At 40.6% G+C, this 16,180-nt stretch overlaps 1 protein-coding gene across 2 annotated transcripts in view; it reads right to left on the reverse strand.

The window, feature by feature from the left end:
- The window catches only part of LOC140481401 (E3 ubiquitin-protein ligase SH3RF3-like), a 363,647-nt gene that overhangs the window by 49,620 nt on the left and 297,847 nt on the right, over positions 1-16,180 (reverse strand). For both annotated transcript variants that reach the window (XM_072577534.1, XM_072577533.1), the window contains 2 exons: positions 6,413-6,766; positions 45-151 (listed from right to left, as the gene is read on the reverse strand). In XM_072577534.1, the coding sequence (XP_072433635.1) occupies positions 45-151; positions 6,413-6,766 (461 nt within the window). The remainder of the gene's footprint in view (positions 1-44; positions 152-6,412; positions 6,767-16,180) is intronic.

Below are 16,180 nucleotides of genomic sequence, written 5' to 3' on the forward strand. Positions count from 1 at the left end.
GCAATATCCAGGCTGACATAGTTTAATCAGAAATGATCACTTACATATTGAGTGGTAGCTGGGGCTTTGATGCTGTGCTCTGGTCCCCTGTGGTAGTCCCTGGTCTGGGTCCGACTGCACCAGCAGCTGTGCTAGCATTAAGAGATGAAGCCTATGAAAAATTAAAAAAGGGTGAATTTAATGCAAAAAACATTGATGAAGTTTGCATTTTCAAATCTGAATTGGCTTGAGCTAGTTCAGCTGGCTGGACAGCTGGATTGCTATGCAGAGTAATGCCAATAGTGTGGGTCCAATACCCGCATCGGCTGAGATTACCATGAAGGACTCTCCTTCTCAACCTCTCCCCTCACCTGAGGCGTAGTGACCCTCAGGTTAAACCACCACCAGTTGTCACTGTCTAATGAGAGAGCAGTTCTATGGTCCTCTGGGACTATGGTAACTTAACCTATACCTTTTTATTTAAATATCAACTTATACTTATACACCACCTTTAGCATGATGAAAGACCCCAAGGCACTTCATAGAGGCATCACAAAGCAGACCTCAGATCACTTAAGGAAATATTAGGTCAGAAGACCAAAACCTATATAGTTTTTAAGAAGTGACTTAAAGGATGCATTGAGGTTGTGAAGAGTACAGAGACACAGAGGACAAAGCCGCAAGGCCTTTGAAAAAAAAAGGAATTTTGAAATAAAAAAACAGAAATTGCTGAAAAAACACAGCAAGTCTGGCAGAATCTACGGAGAGAAAGCAGAGTTAATGTTTTAAGTCCAGTCACCCTTCTTCAGAACTTCTTCAGTTTTTCCAGCAATTCCTGTTTTTATTTCTCATTTCCAGCATCTTTGTCTTTGTCTTTTTTTAAATTTTAAAATCAAGTTGTTTGTCAGGAAAAATTGAGTCGGTACATAGAGAGACAGAGAGGTACGTATATATGACCTAACAAGTATTGCAGTGACAAAGTGGAAAGGTGACCAAAGCTGGACAGGTATTTGACATATTGGAATGACAGAAAGTTAGGAATAGTGTTGCTCTATTAATTAAGGATGGCATTAGTTCAGGATTGAGAGGTAGTTTCAACCTAAAACCTTAAGATGTAGAATTAGTTTGGGCAAATAAAATAAATAGGTGAAAGTAAGAGGAACTAGTTTACAGGCTCCCTGGACAAGGGCATCAAGACTTTGTGGAATGTGGACAGGTAAATGGAGCTGAAAAAACAACTACATCAACCATGATCTTATAGAATTGTGGAGCATATTCTGTAAGGACTCTTGTAATAAGTCAAATAGTGGGGGTACGCCTACAAATTATCATTAAGCAGAACTTCAGGATAACGTGGAGGTCCCTATCCAACCCGCTTTTACTACAAATACTACTTCTACTCCCTTATCAATGCTCCATGTAATTGTAGAAAAACCTGTTTACTCTTATCAGTCTTCTGTAAGCAAGGGTAATATACCATTTGTTTACCTAATTGCTTGCAAGTTATTATTCTGTACTTCATGTATAAGGTCACACAAGTCCTGCTGAATACAAATATTTTCTCAACCAGCATCTTTCAGCCTACATGAAGCCAGAAAGGAGGTGGGAGATTTGGAAAATTAGCCAGGCATACCTGACACGTTCCTACCCCTTCTGAAACTTACTTGGATGGAGAAGGCACCCAATCCTGTCTCCACTTAGTATCCTTAAGTGATCAATGAAAAATAATTTCAGAACCATGTAACTGGCTCTTCCTGCCTAGGCTGTAATTTCCTTAGCTCCAGTTGTGACAAATAACAGGCAACAGATCAGCCCGAGATGCATGATCGGAGACATGGATACAGTGCAGAGGTGTAGTAGCTAACAGTCAGCCCAGTCCTCCTTGTGACTCTTCCCTTGCAAGTCTCTGAGTACAAGGTCAAGTATTGATCCTCAGGGTAGTCCACTATCCTAGTAATTCAAACACAACCTGTTTACTCCTGCTCAATTAGCAATTCTTGCTTAACATGTTACTCCTTATGCCATGAAACCTCATTGTGTAACAACCCAAATAGCACCGTATCAATTTTTTTGAACATCCAATGATTCCCACTCAATTATTCCCACTTACTCACTCTTCTGGTTACTTCTCAAAGATACTAACAGATTTGACATTTCATAAATCGATATTGATTCAGTTTAATCATATTATCATTTTCCAAGTCCCCTACTATCATGTTCCTAAAAACAGGCACTATCATTTTTCCTACTACTGATGACAGGCTAGCTGGTGTGTAGTTCCTATTTTCTTGCTTCTTTCCTTCTTGCTTTACTTTTGCTTCCTTCTAAGTCAGAGGGACTGTTTGAGAATCTAGGACATTCAGGAAAGTCAAAAGCATTGCATCGACCAACATCACAGCTAATCTTGAATGTAGGCCATTTCAGACTGAGATAAAGAGAGATTTCTTCATTCAGAAGCTGTAGTGTACAATCATGTTTTGGAAAGGAGAACAGAAGAACAGAGTGCTATGTAAATGGTTACAATCTGCAGGAAGCTGCAACACATAGGGTCTTTGGGGTCCTTATGCATGAAATACAGAAAGCTAGCACACAGGGCAGCAAGTAATCAGAAAGGCTAATGGAATATTGGCCCTTATTTCAAGGATTTGGAGTATAAGGGAAGGGAAATCTTAATACATCTGCTGGTGAGACCACATCTGGAAGACTGTAAGTAGTTTTAGTCTTCTTATTTAAGGAAAGATATCTCATTGGAGGCAGTTCAGAGAAAGTTCACTAAGATGATTCCTAGAATGGAGGGATTGTTTTATGAGCAAAGGCTAAACAGGTTTGAACTCTATTCATTGGAATTTTACAGAATTCCAGGATTCTTAGGGGACTTTACAGGTTAAATGCTAAGAGGATGCGTTCCTCATGAGAGACTCTAGGGTATCCCAGAGGGCATATCAACTTAAGGCTGAGATGAGGAGGAATTACTTCTCTCAGAATATGTGGAATAGTGTCCAAAAAAAAATAAAGTCAAGGGCACTCTATCTGAATGCACTCAGCATTCACAAAATGGTAGGTGATCTAAAGGCACAAATAGAGAAACATGGATATGATCTGATTGCCACTAGAGAAACATGTCTGCATGGTGACTGAATCTGGGAATTGAATATTCAAGGACATTTGATGCTTAAGCAGGACAGTCAAGAAGGGAAAAGAGATGGAGTTGTGTTGATAATAAGGAATGGGAAGAGAACATCAATAAGGAACAATCTCAGATTGGAAGAACAATCTGGAATCTGTTTGCGTGGAATTAAGAAACACCAAAGGGCAGCACACATTGATCAGAGTTATTTATAGGCCATCAAATAGTAACAGTTGTGTGGGACATGGAATTAATCAAGAGATGAGAGAAGCTTGTAGCACGGGCAATACAGTTACCATAGGTGACTTTAATCTGCATATGGACTGCATAAACCAATTGAGTGCTAAAACTGTTGAGGATGAGTTTCTGGAATGTGTTAGAGGTGGTTTTCCAGAACAATATAAAAGGAAACCAACTGGAGGATGTGCTATTTTAGTTCTGGCATTACGTGATCTAAGTAACAGCTTGGTCATAAGAGAACCTTTCAATATGAGTGATCACAATATGATCAAATTTTGCATTAAGGTTGAAACTGAGTTTGTTCATTCTAAAGCAAGCGTGTTAAAGTTGAATAAAGGAAATTATGAAGGTATGAACCACTAATTGGCAGAGGTGGATTCGGAAAAAGGCTTGACTCTACATGGACAATGGATAGTCTTTACAGAACTATTACATGATTTATAGCAACAATACATTCCTTCAAGTTGAACAAACTCAAAAAAGGTGTGTGAACTGTGGCTAAAAAAAAAATTCAGGATTGTAAAAGATTAAAAGAAAAGGCCTATAATGTTGTCAAAAATGGCAAAAAATTCTCAAGATTGGGAGGCTTGTAGAATACAACAAATGAGGAGTTAGAAACTGATAAAGAAATGTAGAATAGAATACAAATGCAACCTAGCAAAGAATATAAAAAATGACTGAAAAAGCTTTTGTGAATCTATTACAGAGTCAGAATAATTTATAATAGGGAATAGAGAAATGGCAGAGAAACTAAATGATTTTTTTTCATCTGATTTCATCCACGAAGATATCAGAAATTTCCCAGAACGAGAGATTCAAGTACCAAGGGAGGATGAGGAATTGAAGGAAACTAGCATTCGTAAGAAGGTTGTACTGGGGAAATTAATGCAGTTGAAAGTTGATAAATCCCCAGGAAGTGATGCTCTACATCCCAAAGTGTTGAAGGAGGTGGCTACAAAGATAGTCAAAGCATTGTTAATCATCTTCCAAAATTCCAAAGAACTTAGAATGTTTCTTGAAGATTGAAAGGTAGCAAAGGTCACTGCATTATTTAAGAAGACAGTAAGAGAGAAACAGGCAACTACCACTGAGCCTTACTTCAGTGGTAGGGAAAATGCTAGGTAAGTAAATACCTGGTTGATAACTATGATTGGGCATAGTTTGGATTTGAGAATGAGAAATTGTATTTGATGAACTTGTTGGAATTTTCTTGAAAATGTTACAAAGAAAATTGATAAAGGAGAGATGACAGATATTGCTATGTTTATATTTTCAGAAGGCTTTTGGTAAAGTCCCCTCAGGAGGCTGGTTAGAAAAATGAAAGCACGTAAGACAGGTGGTAATGTATTAGCAAGGATTAATGATTGGCTTACAGACAGGAAACAGACGTCAGGAATGAACACACTTTTCTATGGTTGCCAGCCTATGACCAGTGGGCTACCTCAAGGATCAGTACTTGAACTCCAGTTGTTCACTATATATATAAATTACTTGAAGATGGGCACGAAATGTAATACTGTATTTCCAAATATGTGAATTCACAAAGCTAAGTGGGAATACATGTTATGAAGAAGATGTAAAGCAATTTCAGGAGGATTGGACAGGCTTAGTATATCAGCAAGAACATGGCAGATGGAACATAATGTAGAAAAATGTGAGATTATCCAATTTGGCAGGAATAACAAAGATGCAGAGTATTTCTGAAATAAAGGTAGAGTCACTTTCATTCCAGAAGACCACAGGTCTGCTCTCTCATTAGAGACAGGCAACTGGTGGTGATTTAACCTGAGGGTCACCATGTCTCAGGTGAGGGGAGAGGGTGGAAAGGGAAGTCTGTCATGGTAACCTCAGCAGGTGCAGGAATTTAACTGACACTTGGCATCACTGCATCGCCAATCAGCTGCCCAGCCAACTGAGCTAACCAACCCATGGTTACATAGTAAGAGATTGGAAGTGTAGATGTTAAAAGGGAATTAGGTATCCTTGTGACAAACCCCTGAAGGCTAACATGCAGGTGCAGCAAGCTATTAGGGGATAATGGAATATTAGCTATTATTGCAAGACGTTTTCAGTACAGTAGTATCAGGTCTAGCTTCAAATGTATAGGAACTTAGCTACACCGTGCCTGCAGTATTAAACGCAGTATTGTTCCCTTTATCTTGGGAAAGATATAACTGCCATAGGAATAAAATGATTGGGTAAACTGAGCATGTGTTCTCATTTAGCTAAACATTTTCAAGCCACATTGATAAATTTCATTCATTAAAGTGAAGGATGTCAGTAATTGTGAATGGAACATTTTGCCATTTCAAGTAGTGAGTATTCACAAGTAAATTGCCAATAAAACCTTCTCTCCTGTACCCTAACAATTAGTTTAGCTGAAGGCTCAGAAGAACATTTATTCTATGGCAGCATGACAGCCCTTACTTTCTACTGGAGCTATTTTTGTGATTTCCCAGAGACAGTAAATGCATTCTAAATGACTTAACTTTCATAGAATGCCTATAGTGTGGAAATAGGTCTTTCAGCCCATTGAGTCCATGCTGACCCTCTGAAGAACTTCTAACCCACCTCACCCTAGCCCTGTAACCCTTCATTTCCCATGGTTGATCCATCTAGCCTACACATCCCTGGACACTATGGGCAATATAGCATAGCTAATCCACCTAACTTCCACATCTTTGGACTGTGGGAGGAAACCAGAGTACCTGGAGGAAACCCACGCAGACACAGGGAGAATGTGCAACCTCCACACAGACAGCTGCCTGAGAGTGGAATCGAACATGGGTCCCTGGTGCTGTGAGGCAGCAGTGCTAACCACTGAGCCACCATGTAGGTTTTTTGTAGATGTTTCGTTATACATTTTATTTCATGCAGTTATAGGCATTCATGAATCATCAGACTATTACCATGCTACACTTCCCTGATTACCAAGTGTAGCTTTCCAGAAAATACAAGGCTTCAAATAAAACACACTTTGAAGATAAATTCCCCTCTGTACAAAGTATTGTGTGTATTAGGGGTCGTGTTACTTTTGACTTGTTTGCTTTGCTCATGCTACTTTACCTGGGACGGTGCACTAGATGATAGATGTGGTACTTCCCCAATCCTGGCAACTGCTCTGGGGTCACTGGAACTGATGAGAACTGGTGCACTGATCTCCATCGAGTGCCTGTTGGTGATGGCTTGGGAAGACTTGTGTGACATGCTGAACGAAGTGAAGGAATGTCGCTTCTTGGCATTTTTCTTGCCATCAATGCGTCTGTGGATGGCACTGACAGCTCCCCCACTATTTACAGGAGAGCTGGATGCTGAGCTGGCTCCTGCATTGGTAGCAGCTGATGGAGCTGCATCAGCATTCTGTGTAACTGCCAGGCACAGTTTATCCATCTCAATCAGCTGCTTTGCAGTTGAATTTAGCTGTGGGTAAAAATAAAACAAAAGTCATTAAAGATTATCAAAATGTATTGTTAACAAGTCAGTTTTCTTCTTCATTAATTTGAAGCAAATGCTGGAAACAAAGGAAATGAAGTTAGAGTAACGAAGCAAATAAGAAGAAACGGGAATAATCTTGGATTGCTCTGGCAATAATACAATACAATGAGAATAACAACTCCCAAAAGAAAGTTGACAGTTGAACCTTTTAATTTCAAATCCCTATTAATTCTGGTTTGAATGAAAGTGGGGCTTAGGATGGGTGACCATTCCTTTGGCAAGAAGCAAGCCAGCCAGTAAAACGTTTTAATGTGTTTTTTATATTTTTAAGCAATGTTGGCTTGGTTTTTCAAGCCTCAGATAACCTGGAATATCAAAGGAAACAAGAAGAAATCAATCCGCTATCTCTGCTTTATCACACGGTATTGAATGAAGAGAAAGTTTCTCAACTAAATACTAGGAAAAGCAGAAACCATTGTCTTCAGTTCCCACCACAAGCCCCAGTATCAACCACCAGCTGTATCTTTCTGCCCGGACACATGCCTCTTTTGCATTAGACCCTTTAGTGTTGTATTTGACTCTGAGATGAACTTTCTGCCATTCATCCATGGAATCACCAAAACCACATATTTCTACATGTAATATCATCCATCTTCTCCATCAACACACCAGTTGATGAAACTCATCCTTGTCTTTGTTACCTCCAGACTTCTAGCCTACTTAAACTTGAATTCATCCAAAACTCTCTTCCCACTTCCTGGATTGAACCACTTCCAATTCACCCAACACTTCTGAACTCACTGAACTACATTGGTTCTTGATCCAGCATCTCCATGATTTAAACACTTCCTTCTTCATCTTTTAAATCACCCCCTCTCTATATTTGTAAACTAAATCCTTCAGAATTTCTGCACTTCTCCAAATCAGGTCTTTCATGCAGCTCTGATATTGATTTGCTCCAACATTTGTAGCTGTGACTTTAACTGCCAAAAGCTCTAAGATTTGAAATTCCCTATCTAAACCTCTCTACATGTCCATCTTCTGCTTTAAGAGACTTCTTAAAACTGACTTCTGACAACATTTTGATATTGGTTCTAAAATCATTTCATGCAGTTAATGTGAATTTGTTTTTGATAAACCACTGCACAACATCTGGAATGCTTTGCTACGTTAAAGTTGCTATGTAAATGGAACTTGTTGACCTATGATGTTGGGGCCGTCATGGCAGCTTGCAGGCCAGGAAGAACAACAAAGTTTCCTCCAACCGAACAAGCTAAATTGTAACTTCATGGTACAATGACCTCAGTGCGCTGACTACCATTGCTCACCAACTCACACCATGATCGCTCCCTGCTGATCACTATCTCCTGAGTCCTCCTGGCCATGCTATACTCCTTGAACACCATCTTGCCTTATCCCCAGAGGGCAGTCTCTCCCTATGTACTCCTCTGCAGGAGGTATCCTGATCTGATTGGGATCTGTCGGTCTGTCAGGAAACTTCAAGGAAAAAGGTTTAAAAACCTTCCTTCAATTAAAATCTGTGGGACACTCAGAAAACCTTTATGCTTGGGATTTGTAACTTCTCAGCTGGACTTCAACACACAGCTCGCTAAATAGCAGGGTCAATGGATCAAACTGACATTCCTCTATGCAAAAAAACATTTATAGCTCACTGTAGCAAAACCTCAATGGTACATTTACCAATGATTCCATGATCATGAACATTCTTTTATGTTTATCTTTTATTTTCTAATTATTTACTTTCTTTTTGATTAACAGCTAATTAAATTTTTATACTGCCTTTGAAGTAGAAAGTCATTGTAAGAATTTTTGTTTAGACATTCATGGAGTGTGGGCATTGCTGGATGGGTCAGTATTATTGCCCATTGCTAGATTTTTATTCCTCAATCACAGAATGTGTGCATTGCTGGGCAAGCCAATATTCACTGGCCATCCGTAACTGCACAGAGGGCTGTTGAGAGTCAACTACAAATGCAGTGGGTTGAGAGTCACATATAGGCCAAATCAAGTAAGGATTGCGGTTTCCTTCCCCAAAGGACATTAGTGAACCCGTTACCCTTGAGAAGGTGGTGGTGAGCTGCCTTCTTGGATTGCTGCAGTCCATATGCCAGGTAGACTCACAATTCTAACAAGGAGGAGCTTCCAGGATTTTGACACAGTGATACTGAAAGAATAGCGCCATTTTCCAAGTCAGGATGGTGACAGGTTTGGAAAGGAGCTTGCAGGTAGTGGTCTTTCCATGTATCTGCTGCCTTTGTCCTTCCAGATAAAAGTACTTGTGGGTTTGGAAGATGCTTAAGGAGCCTAAACTCACATTAATCAGAAATAGAGGGATGAATGATTGAAAGGAGGAGATATTAGGAAGTACAAAAATAAGTTTGTTCAAAAGGTTAAACTTTAAGTCAGGTTTTAAGGAGGACAGTGGAGGGAATTTCAGGAAGTAGGATCCTAGTGATGTCTGTAATGGGGCCAAAGGACAGTGAATGCACAAGTGGCCAAGTAAAGCAAGAGGCTGATCAAATCAGAAGTAAACAAGAGCAAGCAAGTAACAAAACTTGGGTAGAGAGAGAAATAAATAGCGGGAGAGCTTTTGTTTCAGCTGCACGAATCTTCATAGCTAGAGGAGTGCAAATGGCTTTGAAAATCCTGTGCACACATGCTTAGACATCTGATGGATGAACACGCTACTTCATTTTTTTTCCAGTGGCAATGTGGCCCAGAGAATAGTGAGAAGAGAGGCAGTTGGTGCTGGATGGATGAAAGAGAAACCAGGGGAAAGCGAGTAGAATGAAAGGAGTGAGTGCAGTTGACTGAGCAATAATGATTGATGATTAAAATGATTCATAAATTAAGTTTAAACTCATATATTCCCAATAATGGGTCAGAGTGTAATTAAGTTATGCTTTGGTGACTTTATTCACTAACTAAATGTTTGCAGTCTAATTTATGATCCATTTGCATTACAGCGTAATTCACAGGAGTTCCAATTCTGACATCACTGTTACCATTAGAGGCAAAAAAAATCTCAAGATAAGGTATCAAAGACTTTTCCAGATGCACAGTGCTTCATGACTTATAGAGATCTTTTTGGAGATTAGTTTATCTGCCAGAATTAAATTGGCTTTAACTCTCCTGCAGTAACAAAAAAGGTGGAGGATGATTTAAATTATTTGGTGAGATAAAACTGCATTAAATGTTGGCCACTGTTACTTGCCTGTCATTGTTTATCCCTAGCTGTGTAATGACACAACTTGGTAGAATGAAGTACAAAATTTAAATTCTGGTTGCTCCTATAGACTTAACGAAAAAGAAATTGTTTCACTCAGTTCCAGTGATTTGAAGCTTAACTTGGCAAGGATTCAGCAGAGGAGTCTGTAACTCCACATATCATTGTGATAAAAACTAACAGTATGAAGCTTGCAAATCAAACTGACATGCTGTAATCAGTCATGTCTAGTAAATGCAGGAGGAGACCACAGTCCAACCCAGCTGATATTCAATTAAAGGCCCATTTACACCAGCTGGTGTCTGCAACGTGAAGTCATTATCAGAGTCAATGGAGCAAATTATAGCTGCCAGCATTATCTTATGCAGCTGATGCTATCTATAACCTCAAGCTTTAAGGCAGTGGAGATTTTTATGAGTGTGTAGTATACCCAGGAAGAGTTAATGTGGAAATCAATTCATGCCTCTGCTGGAAGTATTTGCAAAAAATGTGAGTACTATTTGCATCATTTCTCTTTTAAACGCTCACCTCCCTCTCCCTGTTCAGACTGTTTGCATGTCAATTCCAGTTGAGAACATGGCAAGAATCTGCTTGCCCAACTTATCTTCACATACTGTGAGGAGCTCCATAAGGAGCAGTTCAGGCTGTTAGAAAGAATCTGGTGGCACTTTAAAATGATGAAACAAATGGGATTGAAGGCTCACCATGGACAGCACAGCTTTTGACCCTGAACCTCACGTTTTCATGATCACGGTGCAATACCTTCAGTTTGAATAAGTGCGTCAGTATGCCATGTCTGTTTTCTATTTCTAATTGCTTTCTCACACAGAGGTTGGAACCATTTTCATTGCACTACTTGGAATGCCAAATTTGAAACCTCTATGGCCAGGTACAATGTTTTGTATGGGTTGAACTTACCTTATTTTGCTACATTTAGTTCCAAAAAGGTGGTACTGCAAGTGTCTGGAAACCAACTCTTTACATATTGGTCTATAAATCAGTATTACTGTGGAGTTGACATGGATGCAGGAAATCTGTCCTGTTGAAATTGGGATTTAAGTTTGAAGATGTGCATCAGGAAGTTCTGACAGACATGCACCTGCTAAGATTGCCCAGGAAGTTTAAATTTTTGATGAACTGATTTCCTCTGTCCATGACTCTCACAGAAATCTCCAATTCTGAGATCAGTGTCAGAAACCCGCCCAAATATTAATGATGGCTCAGTGGTCAGCACTGCCTCCTCACAGCATCAGGGACCTGGGTTCAATTCCAGTCTTGGGTCCTATCTGTGTGGAGTTTGCACATGTCTGTGTCTGCTGTTGGGTTCTATGGTTTCCTCCCACAGTCTAAAGATGTGCAGGTTAAGCAGATTAGCCATAGTAAAGAGGGGGATAGCCAAGCATCTGGTGTTTTTTGGAAGGTCTGTGCGAACACAATGGGTCGAATGGCTTCTTTCTGCACTGTAGGGATTCTATATGCAGGACTCATCTGAATACTTTCCCAGGAAATGTTACACAGTTTAAGACTGGGTCTGAGTTAGTGATTAGCAAGAATAGCGACAATAACCACTCCCTCAAATCACACAACTCACCGCATGCTGACTGAAAATCCAGCAACTCATGTTTATCCAGCAATATTGGCTGGAAAATGTATTTGTGAATTTCGGATGAGGGATGGATTGAAAAAGGAATCGGGAAAAGAAAAGAAACAAAAGACATGTAGAAGTATGTTAAATAAATTAAATAATACAGCACAGGATTCCCAATGAGGAAATTTAAGAGAAACTGGAGGAAGTAAGTGAAAATGGCTTGAATAAACACAAAAGACTGGTTACTGGAAATCTGAAACAAACACATAGAATGCTGAAAAATCCCAGCAGGTCTGATAGCCACTGTGGACAGAGAAATAGAGTTCATGTTTTGTGTTCAATAGAACATTTTGCCTTTATTAATATGGATCAAGAATTGGTTAACAGACAGAAAAGAGAGTAGGAAGAAACACATAATTCTCAGGACAGCAGGCCATTATTAGTGGGGTGCCGCAACCGTTCACAATCCATACAGGTAATTTTGTGGGGACTAACTGTAATATTCCCAAATGTGCTGGTGACACTAGACTACATGGAAACATAAGCAGTGAGGAAGATGTAAGAATGGTCTAAGTGAATGGGCTAGAACATGGCAGATGGAATTTAATGAGAACAAGTATAGAGTCATAGAGGCATAGAGATGTACATCATGGAAACAGACCCTTCGGTCCAACCCATCCATGCCGACCAGATATCCCAACCCAATCGAGTCCCACCTGCCAGCGCCCGGCCCATATCCCTCCAAATCCTTCCTATTCATATACCCATCCAAATGCCTCTTAAATGTTGCAATTGTACCAGCCTCCACCACATCCTCTGGCAGCTCATTCCATACACGTACCACCCTCTACATGAAAAAGTTGCCCCTTAGGTCTCTTTTATATCTTTCCCCTCTCACCCTAAACCAGTTCATTCCAAGAAGGAAGAAAGATCCTATGAGGTGGCAGGGGTGGCCGTGGCTGACGAGGGAAATTAAGAAAAGTATAAAGTCAAAAGAGAAAAAGTATAACATAGCAAAGATGAGTGGGAAAACGGAGGACTGAGAAACTTTTAAAGAACAACAGAGGATTACTAAGAAGGAAATACACAGAGAAAAAATGAGGTACGAAGGTAAACTGGCCAAAAATATAAAGGAGGGTAGTAAAAGCTTTTTTAAGTATGTGAAAGGGAAAAAAATGGTTAAGACTAAAATTGGGCTCTTGAAGACAGAAACAGGGGAATATATTACAGGGAACAAAGAAATGGCAAAAGAGTTGAATTGGTACTTCAGAGCTGTGTTCACTGGGGAAGACACAAGCAATCTCCCAGAAGTAACAGTGGCTGAAGGACCTGAACTGAAGGGAATTTATATTTGCCAGGAATTGGTGTTGGAGAGACTGTTAGGTCTGAAGGCTGATAAGTCCCTGTGGCCTGATGGTCTACATCCCAGGGTACTGAAGGAAGTGGCTCTAGAAATCGTGGATGCGTTGGTGATTATTTTCCAGACTTTGATAGATTCAGGATCAGTTCCTGCGGATTGGAGAGTGGCTAATGTTGTGCCACTTTTTAAGAAAGGAGCGAGAGAGAAAGCAGGAAATTATAGACCAGTTAGTCTGACCTCAGTGGTGGGAAAGATGCTGAAGTCAATTATAAAAGATGAAATTATGACACATCTGGATAGCAGTAACAGGATAGGTCAGAGTCAGCATGGATTTATGAAGGGGAAATCATGCTTGTTTAATCTTCTGGAATTTTTTGAGGATGTACTCTAAAGATGGACAAGGGAGATCCAGTGGAAGTAGTGTACCTGGACTTTCAGAAAGCCTTTGATAAAGTCCCACATAGGAGGTTAGTGAGCAAAATTAGGGTGCATGGTATTGCGGGCAAAGTACTATATTGGATTGAAAGTTGGTTGGCTGACAGGAAACAAAGAGTAGTGATAAACGGCTCCCTTTCGAATTGGCAGGCAGTGACCAGTGGGCTACCGCAGGGATCAGTGCTGGCACTGCAGCTTTTTACAATATATGTTAATGATATAGAAGATGGTATTAATAGTAACATTAGCAAATTTGCTGATGATACAAAGCTGGGTGGCAGGGTGAAATGTGAGGAGAATGTTAGGAGATTACAGGGTGACCTGGACAGGTTAGGTGAGTGGACAGATGCATGGCAGATGCAGTTTAATGTGGTTATCCACTTTGGTGGCAAGAACAGGAAGGCAGATTACTACCTAAATGGAGTCAAGTTAGGTAAAGGGACAGTACAAAGAGATCTGGGTGTTCTTGTACACCAGTCAATGAAGGCAAGCATGCAGGTACAGCTGGTAGTGAAGAAGGCTAATAGCATGCTGGCCTTCATAACAAGAGGCAAAGAGGTTCTTCTGCAGCTGTACAGGGCCCTGGTGAGATCACACCTGGAATATTGTGTGCAGTTTTGGTCTCCAAATTTGAGGAAAGACATTCTGGCTATTGAGGGAATGCAGCGTAGGTTCATGAGGTCAATTCCTGGAATGGCGGGACTATCTTATGTTGAAAGATTGGAGCGGCTGGGCTTGTATACCCTTGAGTTTAGAAGACTGAGAGGGGATCTGATTGAGACGTATAAGATTATTAAAGGATTGGACGCTCTGGAGGCAGGAAACATGTTTCCGCTGATGGGTGAGTCCCGAAGCAGAGGACACAGCTTAAAAATAAGGGGTAGGCCATTTAGGACAGAGATGAGGAGAAACTTCTTCACCCAGAGAGTGGTGGGTGTGTGGAATGCTCTGCCCCAGAAGGCAGTGGAGACCCAGTCTCTGGATTGGTTTAAGAAAGAGTTGGATAGAGCTCTCAAGGATAGTGGAATCAAAGGTTATGGAGATAAGGCAGGAACAGAATATTGATTGAGGATGATCAGCCATGATCATGGTGCAGGCTCGAAGGGCAGAATGGCCTACTCCTGCACCTATTGTCTATTGTCAGTGTGGAAATAGGCCCTTCGGCCCAACAAGTCCACACCGACCCTCCGAAGAGCAACCCATCCCCCTACATTTACCCCTTCACCTGACACTATGGGCAATTTAGCATGGCCAATTCACATAACCTGCACATCTTTGGACTGTGGGAGGAAACTGGAGTACCCGGAGGAAACCCACGCAGACACAGGGAGAATGTCCAAATTCCACACAGACAGTTGCCCGAGGCGGGAATTGAACCCAGGTCTCTAGCGCTGAGAGGCAGCAGTGCTAACCATTGTGCCACTGTACCGCTCACATTCATAGCTCCTTGAAAGTGGAGTCGCAGGTAGATAGGATAGTGGAGAAGGTGTTTGGTATGCTTTCTTTTATTGTCAGAGTATTGAGTACAGGAGTTGGGACGTCATGTTGCGGCTGGACAGGACATTGATTAGGCCACTGTTGGAATATTGCATGCAATTCTGGTCTGCTGCCTATCGGAAAGATGTTGTGAAACTTGAAAGGGTTCAGAAAAGATTTAGAAGGATGTTGCCAGGGTTGGAGGATTTGAGCTATAGGGAGAGGCTGAACAGGCTAAGACTGTTTTCCTTGGCGCATCAGAGGCTGAGAGGTGACCTTATAGAGGTTTACAAAATTATGAGGGGCATGGATAGGGTAAATAGACAAAGTCTTTTCCCTAGGGTTGGGGAATCCAGAACTAGAGGGCATAGGTTTAGGTTGAGAGGGAAGATATAAAAGGGACCTCAGGGGCAACTTGTACACGCAGAGGGTGGTATGGGTATAGAATGAGCTGCCAGAGGAAGTGGTGTATACTGGTACAATTGCAACATTTAAAAGGCATTTGGATAGGTATATGAATAGGAAGAGTTTGGAGGGATATGGGCCGGGTGCTGGCAGGTGGGACTAGATTGGGTTAGGATATCTGGTTGGCATGGACAGGTTGGACCGAAGGGTCTGTTTCCATGCTGCACATCTCTATGATTCTATGATTCTCTGACAAAAATCTGACAATTTTGATTTCCTGAGATTGCCTTCCATACCCAGTGGGAACCAGCAAGCCCAGTTTAAAAGCTATAGTTTATAGTACTAACTGAGCTAGAGTATACACTTTAAGAAAAAAACCAGAAAGTTCATTTCACTGCGACGTCCTCGGTTGAATCTTTAATAATTAGCCATGATGCTTCAACTGAATATAGCAAATAAACTCAGCCTCAAAATTTATTTCATTTGTCATTGAAGAAGGATAGTTTAATTGAAAAGTACCACTTATTTTGGCGAGTTTTTCACAATAATATTAGTAGAAACAGCTACTTTATATCTAAATCCGTGCATGATGGATCAACATTCATAACATCCAAATTCTGCATTATCATTCCACAAAGGAAAATCTATTGCTGGGAAATATGCCAATTTCTGCCACTGGAAGGAAAAGAGTGGACTGTCACAAATTCCTGAATTCACCTAACCATTTCTTTTTCTCTGGATGTTAAATTGACATATATGGCTTTGGTGAGAGACAATGTCGTCACTCACTATAAACAACAGGAATAGCTAAAAAACTGGAAACATGGTTAGGCCACGATTGCATGCAATTTTGGTCTCCTTCCTATCGGAAAGATATTGTGAAACTTG

Source organism: Chiloscyllium punctatum, chromosome 9 (assembly GCF_047496795.1).
Source record: "Chiloscyllium punctatum isolate Juve2018m chromosome 9, sChiPun1.3, whole genome shotgun sequence".
Taxonomy (NCBI): Eukaryota; Metazoa; Chordata; class Chondrichthyes; order Orectolobiformes; family Hemiscylliidae; genus Chiloscyllium; species Chiloscyllium punctatum.